The 18130-nt window shown below is 51.6% G+C and overlaps 2 protein-coding genes across 2 annotated transcripts in view; one reads left to right on the forward strand and one right to left on the reverse strand.

Annotated features, from left to right (window-relative positions):
- Positions 1 to 187: 187 nt before the first annotated feature.
- Positions 188 to 4038, forward strand: NR2E3 (nuclear receptor subfamily 2, group E, member 3). Its single transcript, XM_010571562.1, has 8 exons — positions 188 to 245; positions 1422 to 1572; positions 2453 to 2556; positions 2644 to 2898; positions 2983 to 3164; positions 3407 to 3638; positions 3721 to 3826; positions 3906 to 4038. Exons 1-8 carry the CDS (start codon positions 188 to 190, stop codon positions 4036 to 4038), a joined length of 1221 nt encoding a protein of 406 aa, XP_010569864.1.
- A 4608-nt stretch (positions 4039 to 8646) lies between these two features.
- The window catches only part of MYO9A (myosin IXA), a 153589-nt gene continuing 144105 nt past the window's right edge, over positions 8647 to 18130 (reverse strand). Inside the window, 8 exon segments of the mRNA XM_010571563.1 lie at positions 8647 to 9118; positions 9570 to 9722; positions 9930 to 10132; positions 13148 to 13271; positions 14378 to 14509; positions 14981 to 15086; positions 15440 to 15568; positions 16134 to 16326. Coding sequence (XP_010569865.1) covers positions 8647 to 9118; positions 9570 to 9722; positions 9930 to 10132; positions 13148 to 13271; positions 14378 to 14509; positions 14981 to 15086; positions 15440 to 15568; positions 16134 to 16326 — 1512 coding nt within the window.

The raw sequence follows: 18130 nt of genomic DNA on the forward strand, positions 1-18130 counted from the left end.
AAGAGGGTGACAAAGAGGCGGCTGCTTACACAGCGCCCGCCGCTAAGCTGCCTTGAAGAGAGCAAGGCGAGAGCCCCGCTGCCCACAGAGCTGCTGGAGCACCCACCGCCTCGCCAGACCTCGGGGCACCCACTGTGGTGGATCCGGAGGGAGGGGAGAGGGAGAGGTTGGGAACGCCGGGTACGGGATGGCTGCGTCACCAGCGGGGTCAGTGGTGAGCGCCGGACTGGACGATAGCCCCACGGGTAAGAGGTGGTGTTCTGCTCGAGTGGGTGCGACACGGTGGGACAGCGGTTACCGGTGGGGTCTTTCTCTGGGATGGCTGGGTCCCCATTGGGGTTATGCTCCAAGATGCCTGGAGGTCTTCATCATGGTTCTTCTCTGGGATACTTGGGGTCCCCATCATGGTCCACCTCCAAGATGCCTGGGGTCCCCCATCGTAGTTTTTCTCCAAGATGCCCAGGGTCCCCATCATGGCCTTCTCCTGGATGCCTTCAGTTCCCACCGTGGTCCTTCTCCAGGCTACTTGGGGATTCCCATCATGGTCCGGCTCCAAGACACCCAGCATCCCCATCATGGTTCTTCTCTGGGATCTTTGGGGTCCCCATCACGGTTCTTCTGCAAGACACCCAGGGTCCCCATCGTGATCCTTCTCCAGAATGGCTGGGGTCCCTCTCACGGTCCTTTGGGATGCCCAGGGTCCCCACTGTGGTCCTTCTCCATGATACCTGGGGTCCCCCTCGTGGTCCTTCTTCTGGATACCGGGGGTCCTCAGCTATCACACTTCTCCAAGGTGCTGAGGGTCCCCATTGTGGTCCTTCTCTGAGCCAGGATGCCTGTAGTCCCCAACTCCAACCCTCTCCATGATGCCCATCGTCCTTATCACGGTCCTTCTCCAGGATCCCCAGCTACGGCCCTTCTCCAGGATGCTTGCAATACCCAGCCACAACCCTCTTCTGCATGCCCTTGGTCCCTGGCCCTTCTCCAGGGTCCCCACAGTCCCCTGCTGTGACTGTTCCCTGGGATGCCCATAGCCCCTTGCTGGGATGCCCAGTATCCCCAGCTGTGGCCCTTCTCCAGGACCACTCTGGTCCCAGGTTGTGTCCCTTCTCTGAGATGCCTGGAGTCCCCTAACTGGGACGCCTGGTGTCCCCATTCCTAGGGACACCATTTCAACCCCCTCCCCTTTTTTTTTAAAAAAAAAATCCTATGAGAGCTCATCCCATAGCATCCCAGGTGCTGGGGTGTGGGGGGATGCTGAACCCTGTGTGCAATCCCTGGAGTCCCCGAGGTGTCCCCATTCATGTCCCCGGGCTGGACCAGCGGATGCTGGGGGGGGGAGGCAGCAGGGACTGGTGGGAGGGACAAGGGATACCGGGGTGTCCCGAGTCACCCCAAATGTGGTGGCTTCACTCCTGCAGGGCTGAGCCCGGCTCCTGGCAAGGCGCTGAGCCCCGTGCTGCTGTGCAAGGTGTGTGGGGACACCAGCAGCGGGAAGCACTACGGCATCTACGCCTGCAACGGCTGCAGCGGCTTCTTCAAGCGCAGCGTCCGCAGGAAGCTCATCTACAGGTGGGGACAGGGATGGGGGGGGTCCCTGTGGGGCACAGAGTCGGGGCATGGGCAGCCAGCAGGGCAGGGATACAGGAGATGGACACCCAGTGGGGTAGGGACCCATGGGATGGATACCCAGCAAGGCAAGGGCCCAGGGGAAGGACACCCAGTAGGGTAGGGACCCCAGGGCATGGACACCCAGTGGGGCAGAGAGAGGTGAGGATCCAGGGGTTGGACACCCAGCAGGGACCAGGGAGACAGACACCCACTAGGGTAGGGACCAGGGGACCTGAAGCCAGTGGGAGAGGGACCCTGGTGATGGAGACTGAATGGGAGAAGGACAAAATGGGGTTGGACAGCTGGTGGGGTAGGGACCAGCGGGACCTGAACCCAGTGGGACAAGGGGATGGGCACCCAGCAGGGCAGGGACTAGGGGACAGGCACCCAGTGGGGCAGGCACCCCAGGGGATGGACACTCAGTGGGGCAGGGACTGGGGGGACATGAACCCAGTGGGACAGGGACCATGGGGGATGGACACCCAGCAGGGCAGGGACCCCAGGGGATGGGCACCCAGAGGGGCAGGGACCGGGGGGGGTCCAGGGCACCCTCATGAGACTGGGACACCCATCAAGGCAGGGTAGTCACTGGGACGGGGCACCCATGGAGGGAGGACAGGGCACCCGCTGGGGACAGGGCATTCATTGGGACAGGGTGCCTGGCAGGACCGGGCACCTGTTGGGTGGAGGACACCCGTTGAGGGGAGGACAAGGCACCCAACAGGGACAAAACACCCCCAGGACTTGTCACCCATGGAGGCAGGACACCCCTAGGGGACAGGACCCTCTGGGATCAGGGGCCACCCCAGGGGCTGCAGCCAGGTGCCACCTCTCCCCATAGGTGCCAGGCGGGGACGGGGCTGTGCCCGGTGGACAAGGCACACCGCAACCAGTGCCAGGCCTGCCGGCTCAAGAAGTGCCTGCAAGCCGGCATGAACAAGGACGGTGAGACGAGTGGGGGGGACGACACGGTGATGGACGGTGGGGGATGACAGCAGGGTGGCCGGCCCTGATGTCACCGTGTCCCCGCAGCTGTGCAGAATGAGCGCCAGCCCCGCAGCACGGCCCAGGTCCGGCTGGACAGCATTGAACTGGATGCCGAGCTGCCCCCTGAGCACGTGGCCACCACCCACGAGGTCCCCCCGACCCCCTGCCCAGCTCCCCGCGGTCCCGGTGCCACCGTCGCCGTCACCCCAGGTCCCCGTGTGCCCACACCGCCCACCAACCACCGCTTCATGGCCAGCCTGATGACGGCTGAGACCTGCGCCAAGCTAGAGCCTGAGGATGGTGGGTGGCCGTCGGTGGGGAGGGGACGGGTGGGGGTTGTCCCCATGGTGTGGTGACCACCGGCATCCTCTTCCGTCCCTGCAGCCGATGAGACAGTGGACGTGACGGGCAGCGAGCCGGAGCGGGCGGGCGGCGAGTACCAGGTGGCGCCATACCCGGCGGCCAGCCCCGAAAACGTCTATGAGACCTCTGCACGTCTCCTCTTCATGGCTGTGAAATGGGCCAAAAACCTGCCTGTCTTCTCCAACCTGCCCTTCCGTGACCAGGTGGGGTTGGGGACCCCTGTTGGGGCATTGGGGACCCCCAAAAAATGTAGGCAACCAGTGGAATGGGGATGGTTGAGCATCCCCACAACATTCACCACAGGGTCTTGGGGACGTTCGTCTGTGTGTGTCATTGTCCGTCCCCCCCGAAGATGCTCTTCAGCCCAACCAGCTGTGGTGGCTGCAGGTGCTGGAGGCTTTGGGGGTGACAGGGGTTTTGGGGGGCTCTCCCCGCCTCTCCTCAGGTGATCCTGCTGGAAGAAGCGTGGAGCGAGCTGTTCCTGCTCTGTGCCATCCAGTGGTCCATGCCCCTGGAGAGCTGCCCGCTGCTGGCTGTCCCCGAACTGGCCGCCAGCAAACTGCTGCCGGCTGCCCTGGATGTCCGAGCGCTGCAGGAGACCCTCAGCCGCTTCAAGGCGTTGTCTGTTGACCCTACTGAATTCGCCTGCATGAAGGCCGTGGTGCTCTTCAAACCAGGTGAGGGGACCCACCAGCACCTGCCGCTGCCCATCCCTGTGTCGTCCCCCCCCCCAATTCCGTCACCCCCTTGTCCCTGCAGAGACCCGCGGCCTGAAGGACCCCGAGCAGGTGGAGAACCTGCAGGACCAGTCGCAGGTGATGCTGGGGCAGCACAACCGTTCTCACTACCCTGGGCAACCCGTCAGGTACTGCTGTCCCCACAGCCCCATGGGTGACACCGGGGGGGGGGCCACAGCCACCCATGGCCACCGTTCTGTCCCCCAGGTTTGGGAAGCTGCTGCTGCTCCTCCCGGCGCTGCGCTTCATCTCCTCTGAGCGCGTGGAGCTGCTCTTCTTCCGCCGGACCATTGGCAACACCCCCATGGAGAAGCTGCTATGTGACATGTTCAAGAACTGACTCCCCCCCCTCACCCCCATGTCACCTTGTTTGTCACCTTGCACCGGCACCCTGTCACCCCCCACCCCGGGTCTCCTCACCCCAGGATGCTGTGGGGTGTGATGATGCCCATGGTCCCATCTCCACGGTGGTGGCCAGGACTATGGGATGCTGCCAGCAGCTGGGACATGGGGCCAGCTTCACCGGGGACAGCCGGTGGCAGGGGGACGTCCCCAAGTGAGTGCCAGATGCACCAGGAGCACCTCATTGGGGCGGGTGCCTCGATGGGTGCCACCGTCCCAAACGCTGGAGGAACCCACGCACCCAGGCGAGGTGCCCCTGCTGTGGCGCTGGCACCCATGGGGACCCGCTGCCACCCAGAGGTGACACTCACTCAGGGGTGACGCCAGCCTGGGGTATGTGACACGAGACCAAGGGTGACACCGGCCATGGGGGTGACGGCCATCCTGGTGTTGATACCAGCCTAGGGGAGACGTTGGCTGGGGTGACGCCTGTCCAGGGTGACCCCAGCCCAGGGGTGACACTGACCAGGGGTGATACCAGTCCAGGGGTGACAGTGGCCAGGGGTGACAGTGACCAGGGGTGACCCCAGTCCAGGGGTGACACTGACCAGGGGTGACCCCAGTCCAGGGGTGACCCCAGCCCAGGGGTGACACCAGTCCAGGGTGACGCTTGGCCAGGGGTGATACCAGTCCAGGGGTGACAGTGGCCAGGGGTGACAGTGACCAGGGGTGACCCCAGTCCAGGGGTGACACTGACCAGGGGTGACCCCAGTCCAGGGGTGACCCCAGCCCAGGGGTAACACTGGCTAGAGAGGGTGATGCCATCCGGGGCCCCACCAGCTGCAATCACTGCCCCTCACTCACCGGGCATGGGGTCCCCTCCCCACCCCGCAACTTCAGCTCTGTGATCCCAGGGGACACGCGGTGACAGACCCTCGTCCCTGTGTCCCAGGGGGATCCTGCTCTCTTCCCACCCCCCAGTTTTATACTCCAAATAAAGAGGGCTTTTGCAACCAGCCTCCTCGCGCCGCTGACTCGGGGTGCCCGTCCTCGGATGGGGGTGGCGGCGGGGGGGGGGGGCCGGGCTGAATATTAATAATCTGAATATAAATAAAAAAAGGTAAAAGTAAATAATCTGAAGAAAAATAAATTGAAAATAAATTATCAGAATATAAATAAGCTAAATATAAGTAAGATGAATATAAATAATCGGAATTAAATAATTGGAATGTAAATAAGATTAATAGAAATAATGTGAATATAAAGAAAATGAAAATAAATAATCTGAATATAAATTGAAAATAAATTATCTGAATAGAAATAACCTGAATTAAATAATCTGTACAGAAATAGAATGACAATAAATAACCTGAAGAGAAATAAATGTAAAATAAATTATCTGAATAGAAGTAAGATAAATATAATCCGATTATGATTAATAATAATCTGAATTAAATAATCTGACTAATCTGAATATAAATAACATGAAAAGAAATAATCCGAAATAATCCGGAGGGAGCCGGAAGCACAGAGTCCAACCCCAGGGGCGGCAGGGGTAGGGGAGCCACCATGACAACCCCCCCCCAGCATCAAACACAGCACCCAGCACCAGGCGCTCCTCGTTACAGCTCTTTAATTAGCGCGGGATCAGGGGGTTGCCAAGCCGCTTTGTACAGCCACGGGGAGGGTTTGAGGAAAAAAATCCACAAATTGATACACACCATGGTCTGATGGCAGAAGGAAAAAAAAAACCAAACCCCAAAAGCCCCCAAAAGCCAACAGTAATTTGGGGGTCAACAAGCTGCAGCGTCCCCTGGCTGCGGGGCACCAGAAATTCTTCGCCTTTATAGAATTACATTTTTATTTCTCTTTTTTTTTTTTTCCTTTTTTAAACAATTTCTAGCGCAGATGACACAGGATAATATATCCTCTTACAATACAGACTTTGTTTTTAATTTACACTCAGCAGACTTATAAATTACTTAAAAAAATTTCCATTAAAAATAATAATAATTAACAGCACGCAGCCCCTCTCCTTTCCAGTAGTAAGTACATTCACGCCGCTCCAGAAAACCCCATTTTTTTGGCCCCCAATCCGGCCCTTTGCCGGAGGGAGGGCTGGGAAGGAGCTGTGGGAGGTGTCGGGGGGACGCGCCAGCCGGGGACCCTGGAACAGCCCATTTCCAGCCCCCTCCCCGATCCCCAACCCTTGGGGGTCCATCCGGCGCTGACTGCTAGTGTAGCTCCTGCTGGGATTTTATATATATATATGTATATATCTCTTTTATAATTTTTTTCTTTATATATATATATACATACACACAAATATATATATAAAGAAATATATTTTCTCTATGTATTCCACATATATTCTATACATTTATATATATAAAGAACTAGAGATAAAATATATATTCTTTATATATGCTATATATATTTCTTTGATACATTTCTTTATATAGAGAAACATACTCTCTATAGAAAGAAATATAAAAATATATATAAAGAAACATATATATATTTCTTTATAGGTATAGAAGAAATACATAAAAATATAAAGAAATATATATTATTTATATATAGTATATTTCTTTTATATATAGTTATATATAAATATATAAAAATATATAAAGAAATATATATCATTTATATATAGTATATATATCCCATATATATTTCTTTATATATATAAATATGTATTATATATAAAAGAAATATAAAATAAAGAAACATTTATTCTTTACATATATTCTTTTATATATATATTTCTTTATATATAGAATATATATTCTTTTAAATACATTTCCTTTATATATATAAAATGTATATATATATAAGGGAAATATATACATATATCAGAAGAAATATACACATATATATATTTGGAGGCGCTGCCTAAGCCAGATCCGCCATCCCTGCTGCTCTTGTGCCACCAGGGTGAGAAAACCAAGGATGAGGATGGAGCACCTTCCACCCACCCTCGGGGACCTCCTCGCCCGGAGCCTGCCAACTTTGAGGGGAATTCCTGGGATTTTAGCTAAAGAGGCTCTGAAATGGCTGATTTTGGCGCAGAGCACTGGGGATGTTCCTGCTATTTCCAGCTCCGGGAAAGGGGGAAGTTGGGGTGGCTCCCCAGGAGCTTTCGCTTTCGTGGCCACCACCTGCCTTCCCAGCGCATCCCAGGTTGGTCCCCAAATCCTTATTTTCCTGTCTGGGAATGGTAAAATCCCATTTTCCCCGGTGGATGGGGGATGATTGACTTGGTCTCACTCTGCTCCTGGGATGCAGCGCCAAGGCGGATGCTGTTCCCGTGCCCCCGCTCTCCTTGCGGCATCTATCGTTTTCCCCCGTTAAAAAAAAAAAAAAAAAAAAAAAAAAAAGAAAACCCAATAAATAAACCATTTCTTGAAAGAAATGGCCCTTTGGGCAGGGGGAGAGGGGACCGAAGGGCGGCTCGGCTAAACCCAGGGATGTGGGGATGCTCGGCAAAACACAAAATACTCAGAAAAACTCAAATTTTCAGTATTTTTTCTCCCTTTTTGGTGGCGTTTCGGGAAAGGACAAGCCTCAACCTGCGACACCCAGCCCATCTGAAAGGACGGATCCAGCCTTTATTAATCTAATTAGTACTCCGGGCCTCTTAATTTTGCCTTTCCAGAGGTTTTCCAGTACCCGGAGCTTCTCTGGGCGCCACCGAGGGTGAGAATGATGATGATACGGGAGGGATTAAAAGCTGAGTCATTTAGCTAGCGTTGCTAATTAGTCCTATCGTGGGCACCGCTTTTAAATCGTGCTAATTACACCTCCAGGGATTTCTTGTTCAAAATAAAACTCAATGTATAAAGCAAGGTGGTAGCGGCAAGTGATGGACGGTGACACTGGCAGTGACACCGGCAGGACAGCTCAGCCCATCGCTTCCCTCCTCCCCGGCCAAAAAATAATAATAATTAAAAAAAAAAAAAGTTCTGTCTGGGGAAAAATATTTAAAAAAAATAATAAAAATATATATATTTACAACAGACTCCAGTAACTGGCATATAAACAAATATAGCTTCAAGTAGTCCTTGATTATTATTATTATTATTTTTTAATACTGATGGTCTCCAAAAAAAAAGAAGAAAGGTGGTTAGGTCACATTAAAAAAATAAAAAAAAAAAAAGGTGATTTTTGGCAGATTTTAACGCTTTTCCATGCGCTTGGCGTTGGCGTGGATGAGGTGGTTAAAGCGCAGAGGGCTTGGCTGGCTGGAGTGGAGCCGGCGCCGGCTTGGGATGCTCCTGCGGGATTTTTAGGCTTGGCTTTCTCCCACTGAAGGGTGATGGCGATTCGGCATGAGGATTTGGCAGGGCGATGCTTTGAGACGTGGGATGCTCTGAGGGGAAAGGCGCAGGGGTTGGCCAGTGCCCCTCCATCCCCGGTCTAACTGCCCTCCTCTGAAGGTCTTGACCCCTCCCAAACCATTAAGGCCACCGTTAAAACCATCCCCCACCGGCCTTTTTAATTAAGAATTCATCCTGGTGTTAACGAGGCAGCTGTCGGGAGCACTGCCGGTGCTGCCGACGGGGAGGATGCTCTGGTGCGCGACGCGTCCCCAGAGTGGAGCATCTCAGACCATGAACTCGTTGCTCCCCAGGAGGACGAGGGGTTGGGCAGTGGCACAGTCGGCCTCGGGGTTTCTCTTGCGTCCCCCCCCCGTCCCCCCATCCGGGGGCTCTTTGGTTTTCGGGGGGGAAGTTTTGACACTCTTCAGTTTCTGTTTGCCTTTCTCCGGGTTGAACGTCCCGCGGGTGGTGAACTGAGGCCGGTCCTCGGGATAACGGAGAGGTCCCACGAAGCCCTCGGGGCTTGCCCGGCTTTCAGGGGGCTCGCCGGACCCCCCCGCTCGGTAGAAAGGTGATTTGGAGTACATCTGGAAGCGCTTCCGGGGCAGGTGGGGCAAGCAGGAGGTGGACGATTGGGAGGAGGAGGAGACGGAGGCATCGGCTGGGTCCGCCGGGTCTGGCCGTGTCCTGGGGTGCCTTCGCAGCCGGCTTGGCCCCTCCACCTTGGTGGGGTTGCATGGGAGTAAATTTTACCCTCTCCTTGGCGGGGGGGGGGGGGAAGGGGGGAAGGACCACAGGATGATTAACACCCCAAAACCACCCAGCATGCCGGTGCCGCTCCCCAGCGACACGTGCCATGAAGCCAGGAGAATGTTCCCAGCATCTTGCTGGAGGTAGCGTCACCCGTGATGATGCGGCAGCGCTGGAGGAATGCTCGCCTCCCCCCCAAACCCTGGGTCCTACACCACCCACCTCCCAGATCCACATGTTTTAACCCTTAAGCCCCCTCTTTACACCCATTTAAATTGCTGGCTTTAAATTTCCTGTGGGCAGGAAAAAACAAATAATCTCCCCTCCTCTAAGCTATAGAAAAACCTCATCAACCTCATCCAGTTGAAGATGGTCCTGCTCGTTGCAGGAGGTTGGACCAAATGATGTTTCAAGGTCCCTTCCACCCCAAACCATCCTGCGATAAAACCAAGAACACCTGGATTTACCCGAGCGATCGGAGATGGCTCCTTCGGAGTCGAAGTTCAAATTTTCAGAGCTGTCGGCAGTGCCGATGGAGGCTTCAGACTCGAGGGTTTCGTCGTCGGAGGCACGGGGCTCCAGTGTCAGCATCTCAAACGTCAGCTCCTCCCTGCCAAAACCAACCCAGTTCCACTGACCCAATGGGACCAAAAAGGTGGGGAGGAGAAGAAAGGGATACACATACACCAAGAGATCATGGAGGGATGAAGTCCTCCAGGTCACCCTGTGAGCAGCGTGTCAACCATATGCCGTCAAGCGACGTCCATAGGTAACCTTATAGCTAGGGGACGTGGCTTGAACCCTCGGCCAGACTCACTTTTCCTTCTGCAGGCTCTCGATCTGCTCAGTCAGCACCTTCTCCTCCTGCTGCATGGCCACTTGCTGCTGCTCTGTCACCTCCATCTCCATGGCTTCCTCACTGCTCATGGTCTCCTCGGGGACATCCGTCACAGAGGGCAAGCGTACGGCAACAGGAGATGTTGGGCTGGGGTAGGCGCCGCGTCGCACGCGTCCTTTGCCCTGAAGAGAGACAACAGTGTCACCACCACCAGCCAAGGTGATTTTGCAAACATCTCAAGTGCCAACCACACTGCTCTCCCAAGGAGCAAAGAAGACGGCCCCAGCCATCGGTCCTCAGTGTGCCACCGGCAGTTGCACCCAGGACCCTCCAAAATCTCACCCCAGGCTGGGAGAGGTACCAGAAGGACTCAGCATGTTGGAAGGGGTGAGGATGGAGGTGGTGAGGATGGCGCTGATGGACCAGCTACCAGCTGATGGACCAAGTGCAACTTGGACTTCCAAGCAAGCCCAGCTGGTGGCAGGATGGGTTTCCGCAAAGGCCACAACCCATGAGATGGGAAGCTTGACCTGTCAGATGGTCGTGTTGGCTTTGGGTGGGAGCATCACCAGGGCTTTGATTTCAGGGCAGCCAGCTCCTGCTTTATCGTTAGATCGTGTCTCGCATCTTTTCCCCACCCACCCTCAGTATTTCCTGAGCATTGCAAGGGTCTCCACTGACTCCTTTGGCAAACGGTAACTCACACCTAATCATGTTGTCTGTGCTCTGATCTCATGTACATGAGATCCAGAAACCAAGATCACCTCCAACGGTCCATTATAAGACAATAAATGTTCAATTTTGTGCTCACGGTTAAACAGGGAGATTTAATGCAGCTCTGAAGAACGATCTATTTTTTTTAATATTAAAACTGACAATGAAAAAGGACTCAAACAGGGGGTAGTATGTATGGAGGAATATTATATGTGCAGCTCTTTTAATCTTTTGAGGACCAGCTCTACAGATCTGCCTCGTGGAATAGAAGAAAAAGATGGATTTGGGGGGATGAGGGACACCATGGACATTAAAAAGCTTTTTTCTTAACTGTTATCATAACCAGACACATCTTATCTTCTAAATTCAAGATCCTGAACTGACCAGGACTTAGGAGACATTGACCAGCCTGAGTCGTGCCCATCACTTGCTGCCTTCCTCCTGACAACCATCACCCAGGATGAACCTACATCTCCTTGTGGTTGAAGAGCTTGTTGCAATGTAGCTTTTCGCCCTGTAAGACTATTTAAACCCTGCAGCTGGGGCATCCCTGGGTCTTCCTGATAACCCATGCACCCAGAGTGGGTTTGCAGGGTAAAGGAGCCTCCCTTTTTTCCTTTAAAAGTGAGATTTGCTTCATTTTACCCCCTTCATCTTTTAACATCACATCTCAGAGACCTTTCTTCAGCAGCAAAACCACTCCTGCACCCCAGTGTTCCTCTGATAAGACCTTCTCATGTGGTCTCTGGAGCTGAAATGCAGCTATCTGAATCCTATTAGTCAAAACCCCTGAGATCCCAAAGATCCCACTGGCTCGTGGACGTAGGCCCCTGTAAAATGGCACGCTTGCAAAACAGCATCAGGGGAGCAGAGCTCAAATTTTGCTCTTCTCCATCTCCTGACTCCTGTGGATGCTGAAGGATGGGGAGAAGCATCATGGGCTGAACCTGGTAGGAAGGCAAACAGCCCCACGAGCATCCCCAAACACCTGCAGACGCTTTTCTTGCCCGTCACGGTTTCACTGAGAACTTAAACTCAAGTTGGGATGGAGTTGGGGAATACAGGGGTTGCTAGACCCCTCCCAATTCAAACCTGGGTGTCCTGACCTTCTGTTCAAGGTGGTGGTGGTGCTCCTCCTCCAAGAAGGTGGAGGAGACCTTTGGATGCCTCGTGGCCTCTGAGGCATCCGAGCTGGGGGTTTTATCAACCATCTTGAGATACAGCAGCACTGCGAAAGCAACTTGATGCTGAAATTCACCCTGAGCGAGCAGAAATTGGTGTGGGAAGGGAAGGAATGAATCAAGCAAAGCAAATCAAAGCAGAGGGAAGCACAGCATGGAAAAAGAAAATAAAACAGGAAAAAAAGAAGTAGGAAAGGGGAAAAGGGTGGAAGGCGGTTTTTCGAGGAGCTGCGTGCAGGGATAGCCGAGTGCTGGCTGTCCCAAACTCCTGCCACTCGGGGGACCTGCGGGAGAAACGGTGGCCCTGAGGAGTGACACCCGCTCGGGGACCGGACGGGCGACGTCACGGACAATGGCCAGTGGGACGAGGCTGGAATGAGCGGCGGTGACACACAACGGAGGGACGCGGCGGCTGGCGCAGAGCGCGCTGCAGTTAATACATACCGGGATTGAACTGCGGGTTATGCTCATAAATCTAACTGCAATTAGTACGGGTTTCTGGATTAGAGAGGAGATGAAAAGGAAAGCAGAAGGTTAGAGTGCACATGCCGTCGCCCCTCCAAAAAACCCGTTTTTGTTCATTTTTATGGGGTTTTTTTTTTTGAACTGGGATGAATGGGGCAGCTCTCCAGCACCAGCCCCACAACCTTGGGCAGCCCCTGCTTGGATTTCATCCCCAAAAAAGCAGGAGCAACGTGTTCCTGAGGACCACAGCGGGCAGGTCCAAGCAGAAGGGCCACTTGGCTCCTTAGCCCAAGCCTGGGACAACCGCGTTGCGCCAAGTCTGTCCCTCTCCTGCAGCCCAACAAGCCAAGCACAGCGTGCATCTGCAGCCTGCCGGCCCCCCCGAAAGCATGGAAGCTCAATGAGATGGGTTTGAGGCTCCCAAAAAGGCAGTGTGGGAGGAGGAAGAGCCTTTGCAGAGCTCATTTTGGGTTCAAATAATACGATTGAGCCCAAAAAAGGATGGTCCAGGTCTCGCATGGGGCGATGTCTAGCCAGTCAGTGAAAGGCTTGACTCAACCCAGGACCAAACAAGTTCAAAAGAAGGTGGAAACATTGATCAGGACCATCTGAGCTGGAGTGACCACATTTCCACAGACCGTTCCCACCTCCTTGTGCTTTGGTATGACTTCCTGCAAAGGTGAGGAGTGACCACGGGGCTGAAGGTCCCTGTCCTGGGGGAGACAGTGTGGGAGGTTGCGAGGGGTTTGGGAGGCTGGGATAAGCAGAAGATAAAGTAGGGTTGCTTCAGGGGCAAGGAGAGGGCAGGAGGGGACAGAGATGTCTTTGGCATCTCACCATAGATCTGCGGATCAAGGAGAGGCGGCTCTTGGCTTTGTTCTCTGCAAACTCCAGGCTGTTGATGTCCTTGAGACGAGCCTTGTATTTGTTCATCTGCTCGATGACGATTAATTCTACGCAACTAAGGGGGGAAAAAACACAAAAGACGACAAAATGGGAGGAGGAAACGATTTGATCTAAGCTGTTTCTGTCTTGCCTGAAGATCTGCCCTGATGGAAAGGCATGGAGGGAGAAAGCTCCAGCTGGAAACCAAAGGGTTGTGGAAATTCCCCTAAAAAGAGTGATAACGGCTATGGATGGATTGAGGAACTCGGACTAGAGAAATTAAAGGCCTCCAAGGATCACACCAGAGAAATTTCCCCCCCTTAGAAGAGGGATCAAGGAAATATAAACCCAGGGAAGGCAGGTTGCTTCCAACTTTCTTGCACACAGTAATGCTGCAGCAAGCTTCTTTAGCTGAGCTGACTGTTTAATGCTGTCAGGAGTGTGTTTGGGGGAAAAAAAAAAATCCTTTCCACATAATAAAATTAGAGGATGTGCTATACCTAAAGTCCAAGGGAGAAGCTACAAAGAAATCCTGTTGAAGGACAAGTGCTCCTACCAGCTGTATCTCCAAGCACGTTCTGGTCTTCAACAATTTTAATATTTACTGGAGGCAAGACCTCCTCTTTCAGAAGCCCAGCCCTTCACTGGATGGTTTCCAATTATTATCGTCTCCACTATTTATTTTTAAATCTATTTATTATGAACCAGAGTGAATTTGGGCAAGCGCTTCACTTTTTGTCTGTAAAACCTTTGCAAATGTGTCAAACAACTTAAAGAAAACTAAGCACGCAATATTATTATTGCTGCAGACCAAACAAGCTCACCTCCTCAAATAAAAAAGACAAAATTAAGTAAGAATAAAGATCTGCTTGCCATAAATGGGATTAACTATAAAACCATGTCAGCAAAAGCTCCACCTTTTCCTGCTGAGATGTGTCAGGCAGGAGTGCAAGTTGATCTGCTCTTGTGGATCCTTCATCACTTAAAAATCCCCGTTCAGCAACCTCTTGGGGATTGAGAGAATGTGAAACATCTTCATGAAGATGCATTCAATATATGTTTATAATTTCCATCCTAAAGCTCTCTATTCTTGAGCCATTTGACTATACTAAGCGTTATCAAGATGCAAGTGGTGACATGGTAATGGTTATGGAGCTGGATCATCCAGCACCACATTCTTACGTGGTTGTTTTACTGATGTCCTGAACACTCTGCAGTGGGTCCGTCGTATCGGGGCAGCGGAGGATACAGGGAGCAAAGACGATGGCCAAGGCATTAGCTGACATGCGATTGGTCTCTTCTTGGAGGGCAATCCTAAAAAAAATAGGGATTAAGAGAGAAGTCAGAGGTGAAGGCACCTCCACATGGCCATGGATGAATAGAGGAGATGACATGTCTACAGTGCAATCTCACTCTGCTAGAAAGCACGCTGTTCTGCCCTCGTCTTTGATCTGCTCGATGGAGAAAGCCAAACCTGAAGGCATCTCAGGTGTACCCAAGGCAGGCAAACAACCAGCATTTTCCACCCAAAAAACCTGTCCCTGCAGTGGTGAGAGGCACCATGGACCCGCAGGCACCACGAGTGACCAGAGCACTGCGGAGGTTGCTCATCAATACAAGCATCATTTGGAGAAAACAGCTCTGGGGCCACCTCCTAGGAGACATGATGGACCCGAAAGCTCTTCCCTTTCCCTTGTCCACCTGCTTTCAGTCTCAGTTATTTCGGTACGAAGGATGCCCGAGCATCCTCCCCTTGCCTGAAGCTGAAGCCCTGGCCCAACGTACCTCACCAGGTGGAAGATAAGACGCTCCAAGGTGCTGAGGTGGGTGCGGGAGAGCTGGTCAATGACCGAATACACTCCCCGCACTGTCTCCTTCCTCTCCTGGAGGCCTACGGAGAAAGGACCATCATTTAGGGGTGGCTTCTACTTCTTCCTCCTATTTAAAATGATACCATCTTAACACTTACTTTTACTACTTAAAAGATGGATCTTCTGGCTAATGGTTTGGGCTGAAATCTGCTGAACCACAATGCAAACGCATGCCACCAAAGGCAAGACCAAACTGCCCGTGGCTTTGTGTAAAAAAACCCTTATAGCCAAAAAATCAGACTTTGAAACCAGGTAAATATAATTTGGCAAAACCAGCTGGTTTGGGCCCAAAGAGTAAATAAAAAGTTCAGCACTAAAAGCAGCCGCTGTTTCCCTCTGCCAAGGGAATGGGATAGTGAAGGAGGCTCCTTACCCATTGCCCGTAGAAACTCCTCGTAGAGCTCAAAGGTCATGAGAGGGTTGGGCAGATCTCGGAGCCACTGCTTGAACACACTGGCGATGACGTGGATGTTGTAGTCGTCTAAATTCACATTATCAATGTCTGGGTTTGGCAGCAGATTGAGGAAAAAGAAAAAAATCCAAGAGGCAACAGTCAATATGAAGCTGTTAGTGAAGCCAGGGGGTTGGACTAGATGACCTTTAAAGGTCCCTTCCAACCCAAACCATTCTATGATAAGCTACTTCTCTACAATAGAAAGTGTTCATGTGCTACCCTGAACCCACATTGCGTTTAATGGCAAGAAATCCAGCACCTGATTTCAGCTCCACGTGTTAAAATTAGAGAGAAATGCATTTTCCAGGGCATGTAATCCTAGGTGGGACCAGGATTTCTTTTCTTGCTGGCATTGATTGCTATGGTGTAAGTAAGGCAGAGTTTTCCCTCAACTAGAATGACTTTTTTCATGTATTGCAAACAAAAAGCATGAGTTGGTGACGTGAGGTTTGGTTGGAGGTGTGAAAGCATCACTTGCACAGCCTGCAGTCGGGGAAGGCAGGACCACTCCCTTGTTTTGCCCTGATGAAGCATCCCACCTTCCTTACATCCAACCTTGCTGTTGCAGATTTTTCTCCCCATGTGTTTTTTTTTTTTTTCCCCATCCTTTTACCTGTATCGAGTCCTTGCCGCAGCTCCTTGATCTTGTTGGTGGACCCTGATTTTCTGTAAATGCCCTCTGTGTACAGCCCGTGCATTTCGATGTAGTTGATGAGCTTCTCCACCAGCACGGGCACTGCTCGCTCCTCGCTGGTTAACCGGGAGAGCTCCACGCCAAACTGCCGAGATGAGAGCTCGGGGTCATACTGAAGAGGAAAAGGAAAAAAAGGGTTTTAAAATCCTTCTGGGAAGCAATGCTGGTGCAGTGCTGGGATCTGACTGCTATTCAGACTTCTTCAGCTGATCCAGGTGATGTGCAAGTCAGTCTAATGAAGGAGGACAGGACAGCCAGCAATGTACATCTTGTAATGCTAAATCGGTCTCTGGAGATACACCTGAAGTCATAAAAGTTTGGATTTTCTTTCTTTAACCACCCCACTGTGGTTAGATTCTCAGCCTGGCAGAGCCAACACAGCTGGACACGGTGGTCCGCCACATCCTGCCCTCTGGCACCGTCTCCCTGGATGATTTCACTACCCAAAGAGGATGCACGAAGCTGAACAGGTAAATCCAAGTCTCGGGTACTTAGATCAACTCGTAGCACTTGCAATTACAAAATGTCTGTGAACAAACATGATGCCAAAATAAGAGAATGAAAAAACCCCATCTACATCTGCCAGGAAAGACCCTTTTGGCAGCTGCAAACGCTCACTGGAGATCTGATATCTGGCAAATTCAATTGTGAACAAAGTCCTCCTACATGGGAGATTCTGGGTGGAAAAGTCAAAAGACCTAATAAAATTCTGACACAAATGCCCAGCCCCAGCAACGGGAACATGAGATGGCACACCCTGCAACCCAGCCATCAGCAAGATGGTGGTGACCACGACCCAGGTCCCAGCTTCCCTTATAACCACTCCTGCGTCTTTGTTTTTCCCATTCAGTGTCACCCTTTCATCGACCACCTTGTCAACCTTATGAGATGATGTGGGGAAGATGCCCATGCTGTTCCATGCTCCAGCGAAAAAAACCACCCCAGGAACATCTGGTCTCAGCTACCAGTTGAAATTCATCACCTGTTGTTCAACCAGCCTGCTTGCCTGCTAAAACCATCAGGAAATGCAATGCCACAAACCCCATGTGCTACTTTACTCAAATCAAGTAGCTCTGAGATGAGGACCAAGCATGGATGAAAGCAATTCTATGGCCATCAAGACAGAAGAGTTTGGCATTTGCTCAAGTTCACCATAGATCTGGAGAAACAGATCCAGTCGGGGACAAGGCTAAGCGTTACAAAATCAGCCATTGCCAGAAAATAAAGACTTCTTTCTCAAAGCATAATACATGGTTTGTGGCTCCCTGTCACTGAAAACAACCCTAAAAATGTTAATCCACCAAGCACAGACAAGCCAGAGCCTTCCTAGAGAAGGACCTCCAACCGCCCAAGTGGAAAGCTACTGTGGAGACATGGTGAACTCGCTTCCTTGAGTACAGCACAAAAACTTCCTTGTGCAGAGAAACCCCAAGAAATGAGAAGGCTCCAAGCATCTCTCAACTTCTCTGAAAAAAATAATCAGAGATGTCATTAAACTTCCCAGATTTTAGAGCAGAAACTCATATGAGGCATTCCCAGCTTTTGCAGAAATGCTGCCAGAAAGGGAAAGAGTGCAGCAAAAATACTATATGTATTCAAAATACAAATATATTCAAACATATATATCTTCAATGTATATATTCAGATTATTTCTTGGGAAAAATGTAATCATGCAGCTTTACAGAGGCTGTTCTTCCTTGAGAAGCATCCCAGGGAGCTGCTAAAGCTTTGCACACATTACTATCCTGGCTGTATTATCCTTCTTTTGGGCACAAAATAAACTATTTAAAAGAAAACCCAAGAAATCTTGATGATTCATTGTTAGCTGGGGTGACCTGCTGCATTAATTCACTGTCCTTCATACCCTTAAACCCGGCAAACAATATTTAATTCCTCTCTAAGGAGGACGGTGAGTG

The sequence above is a fragment of the Haliaeetus leucocephalus genome, unplaced genomic scaffold (assembly GCF_000737465.1).
Source record: "Haliaeetus leucocephalus isolate CR32 unplaced genomic scaffold, Haliaeetus_leucocephalus-4.0 Scaffold339, whole genome shotgun sequence".
Taxonomy (NCBI): domain Eukaryota; kingdom Metazoa; phylum Chordata; class Aves; order Accipitriformes; family Accipitridae; genus Haliaeetus; species Haliaeetus leucocephalus.

Coding starts and splice junctions, on each gene's coding strand:
- NR2E3 (XM_010571562.1), top strand. CDS start 188: ATGGCTGCGTCACCAGCGGGGTCAGTGGTGAGCGCCGGACTGGACGAT. Junction 1,573..2,452: donor CGCAGGAAGCTCATCTACAG/GTGGGGACAGGG, acceptor CTCTCCCCATAG/GTGCCAGGCGGGGACGGGGC. Junction 3,827..3,905: donor TACCCTGGGCAACCCGTCAG/GTACTGCTGTCC, acceptor TCTGTCCCCCAG/GTTTGGGAAGCTGCTGCTGC.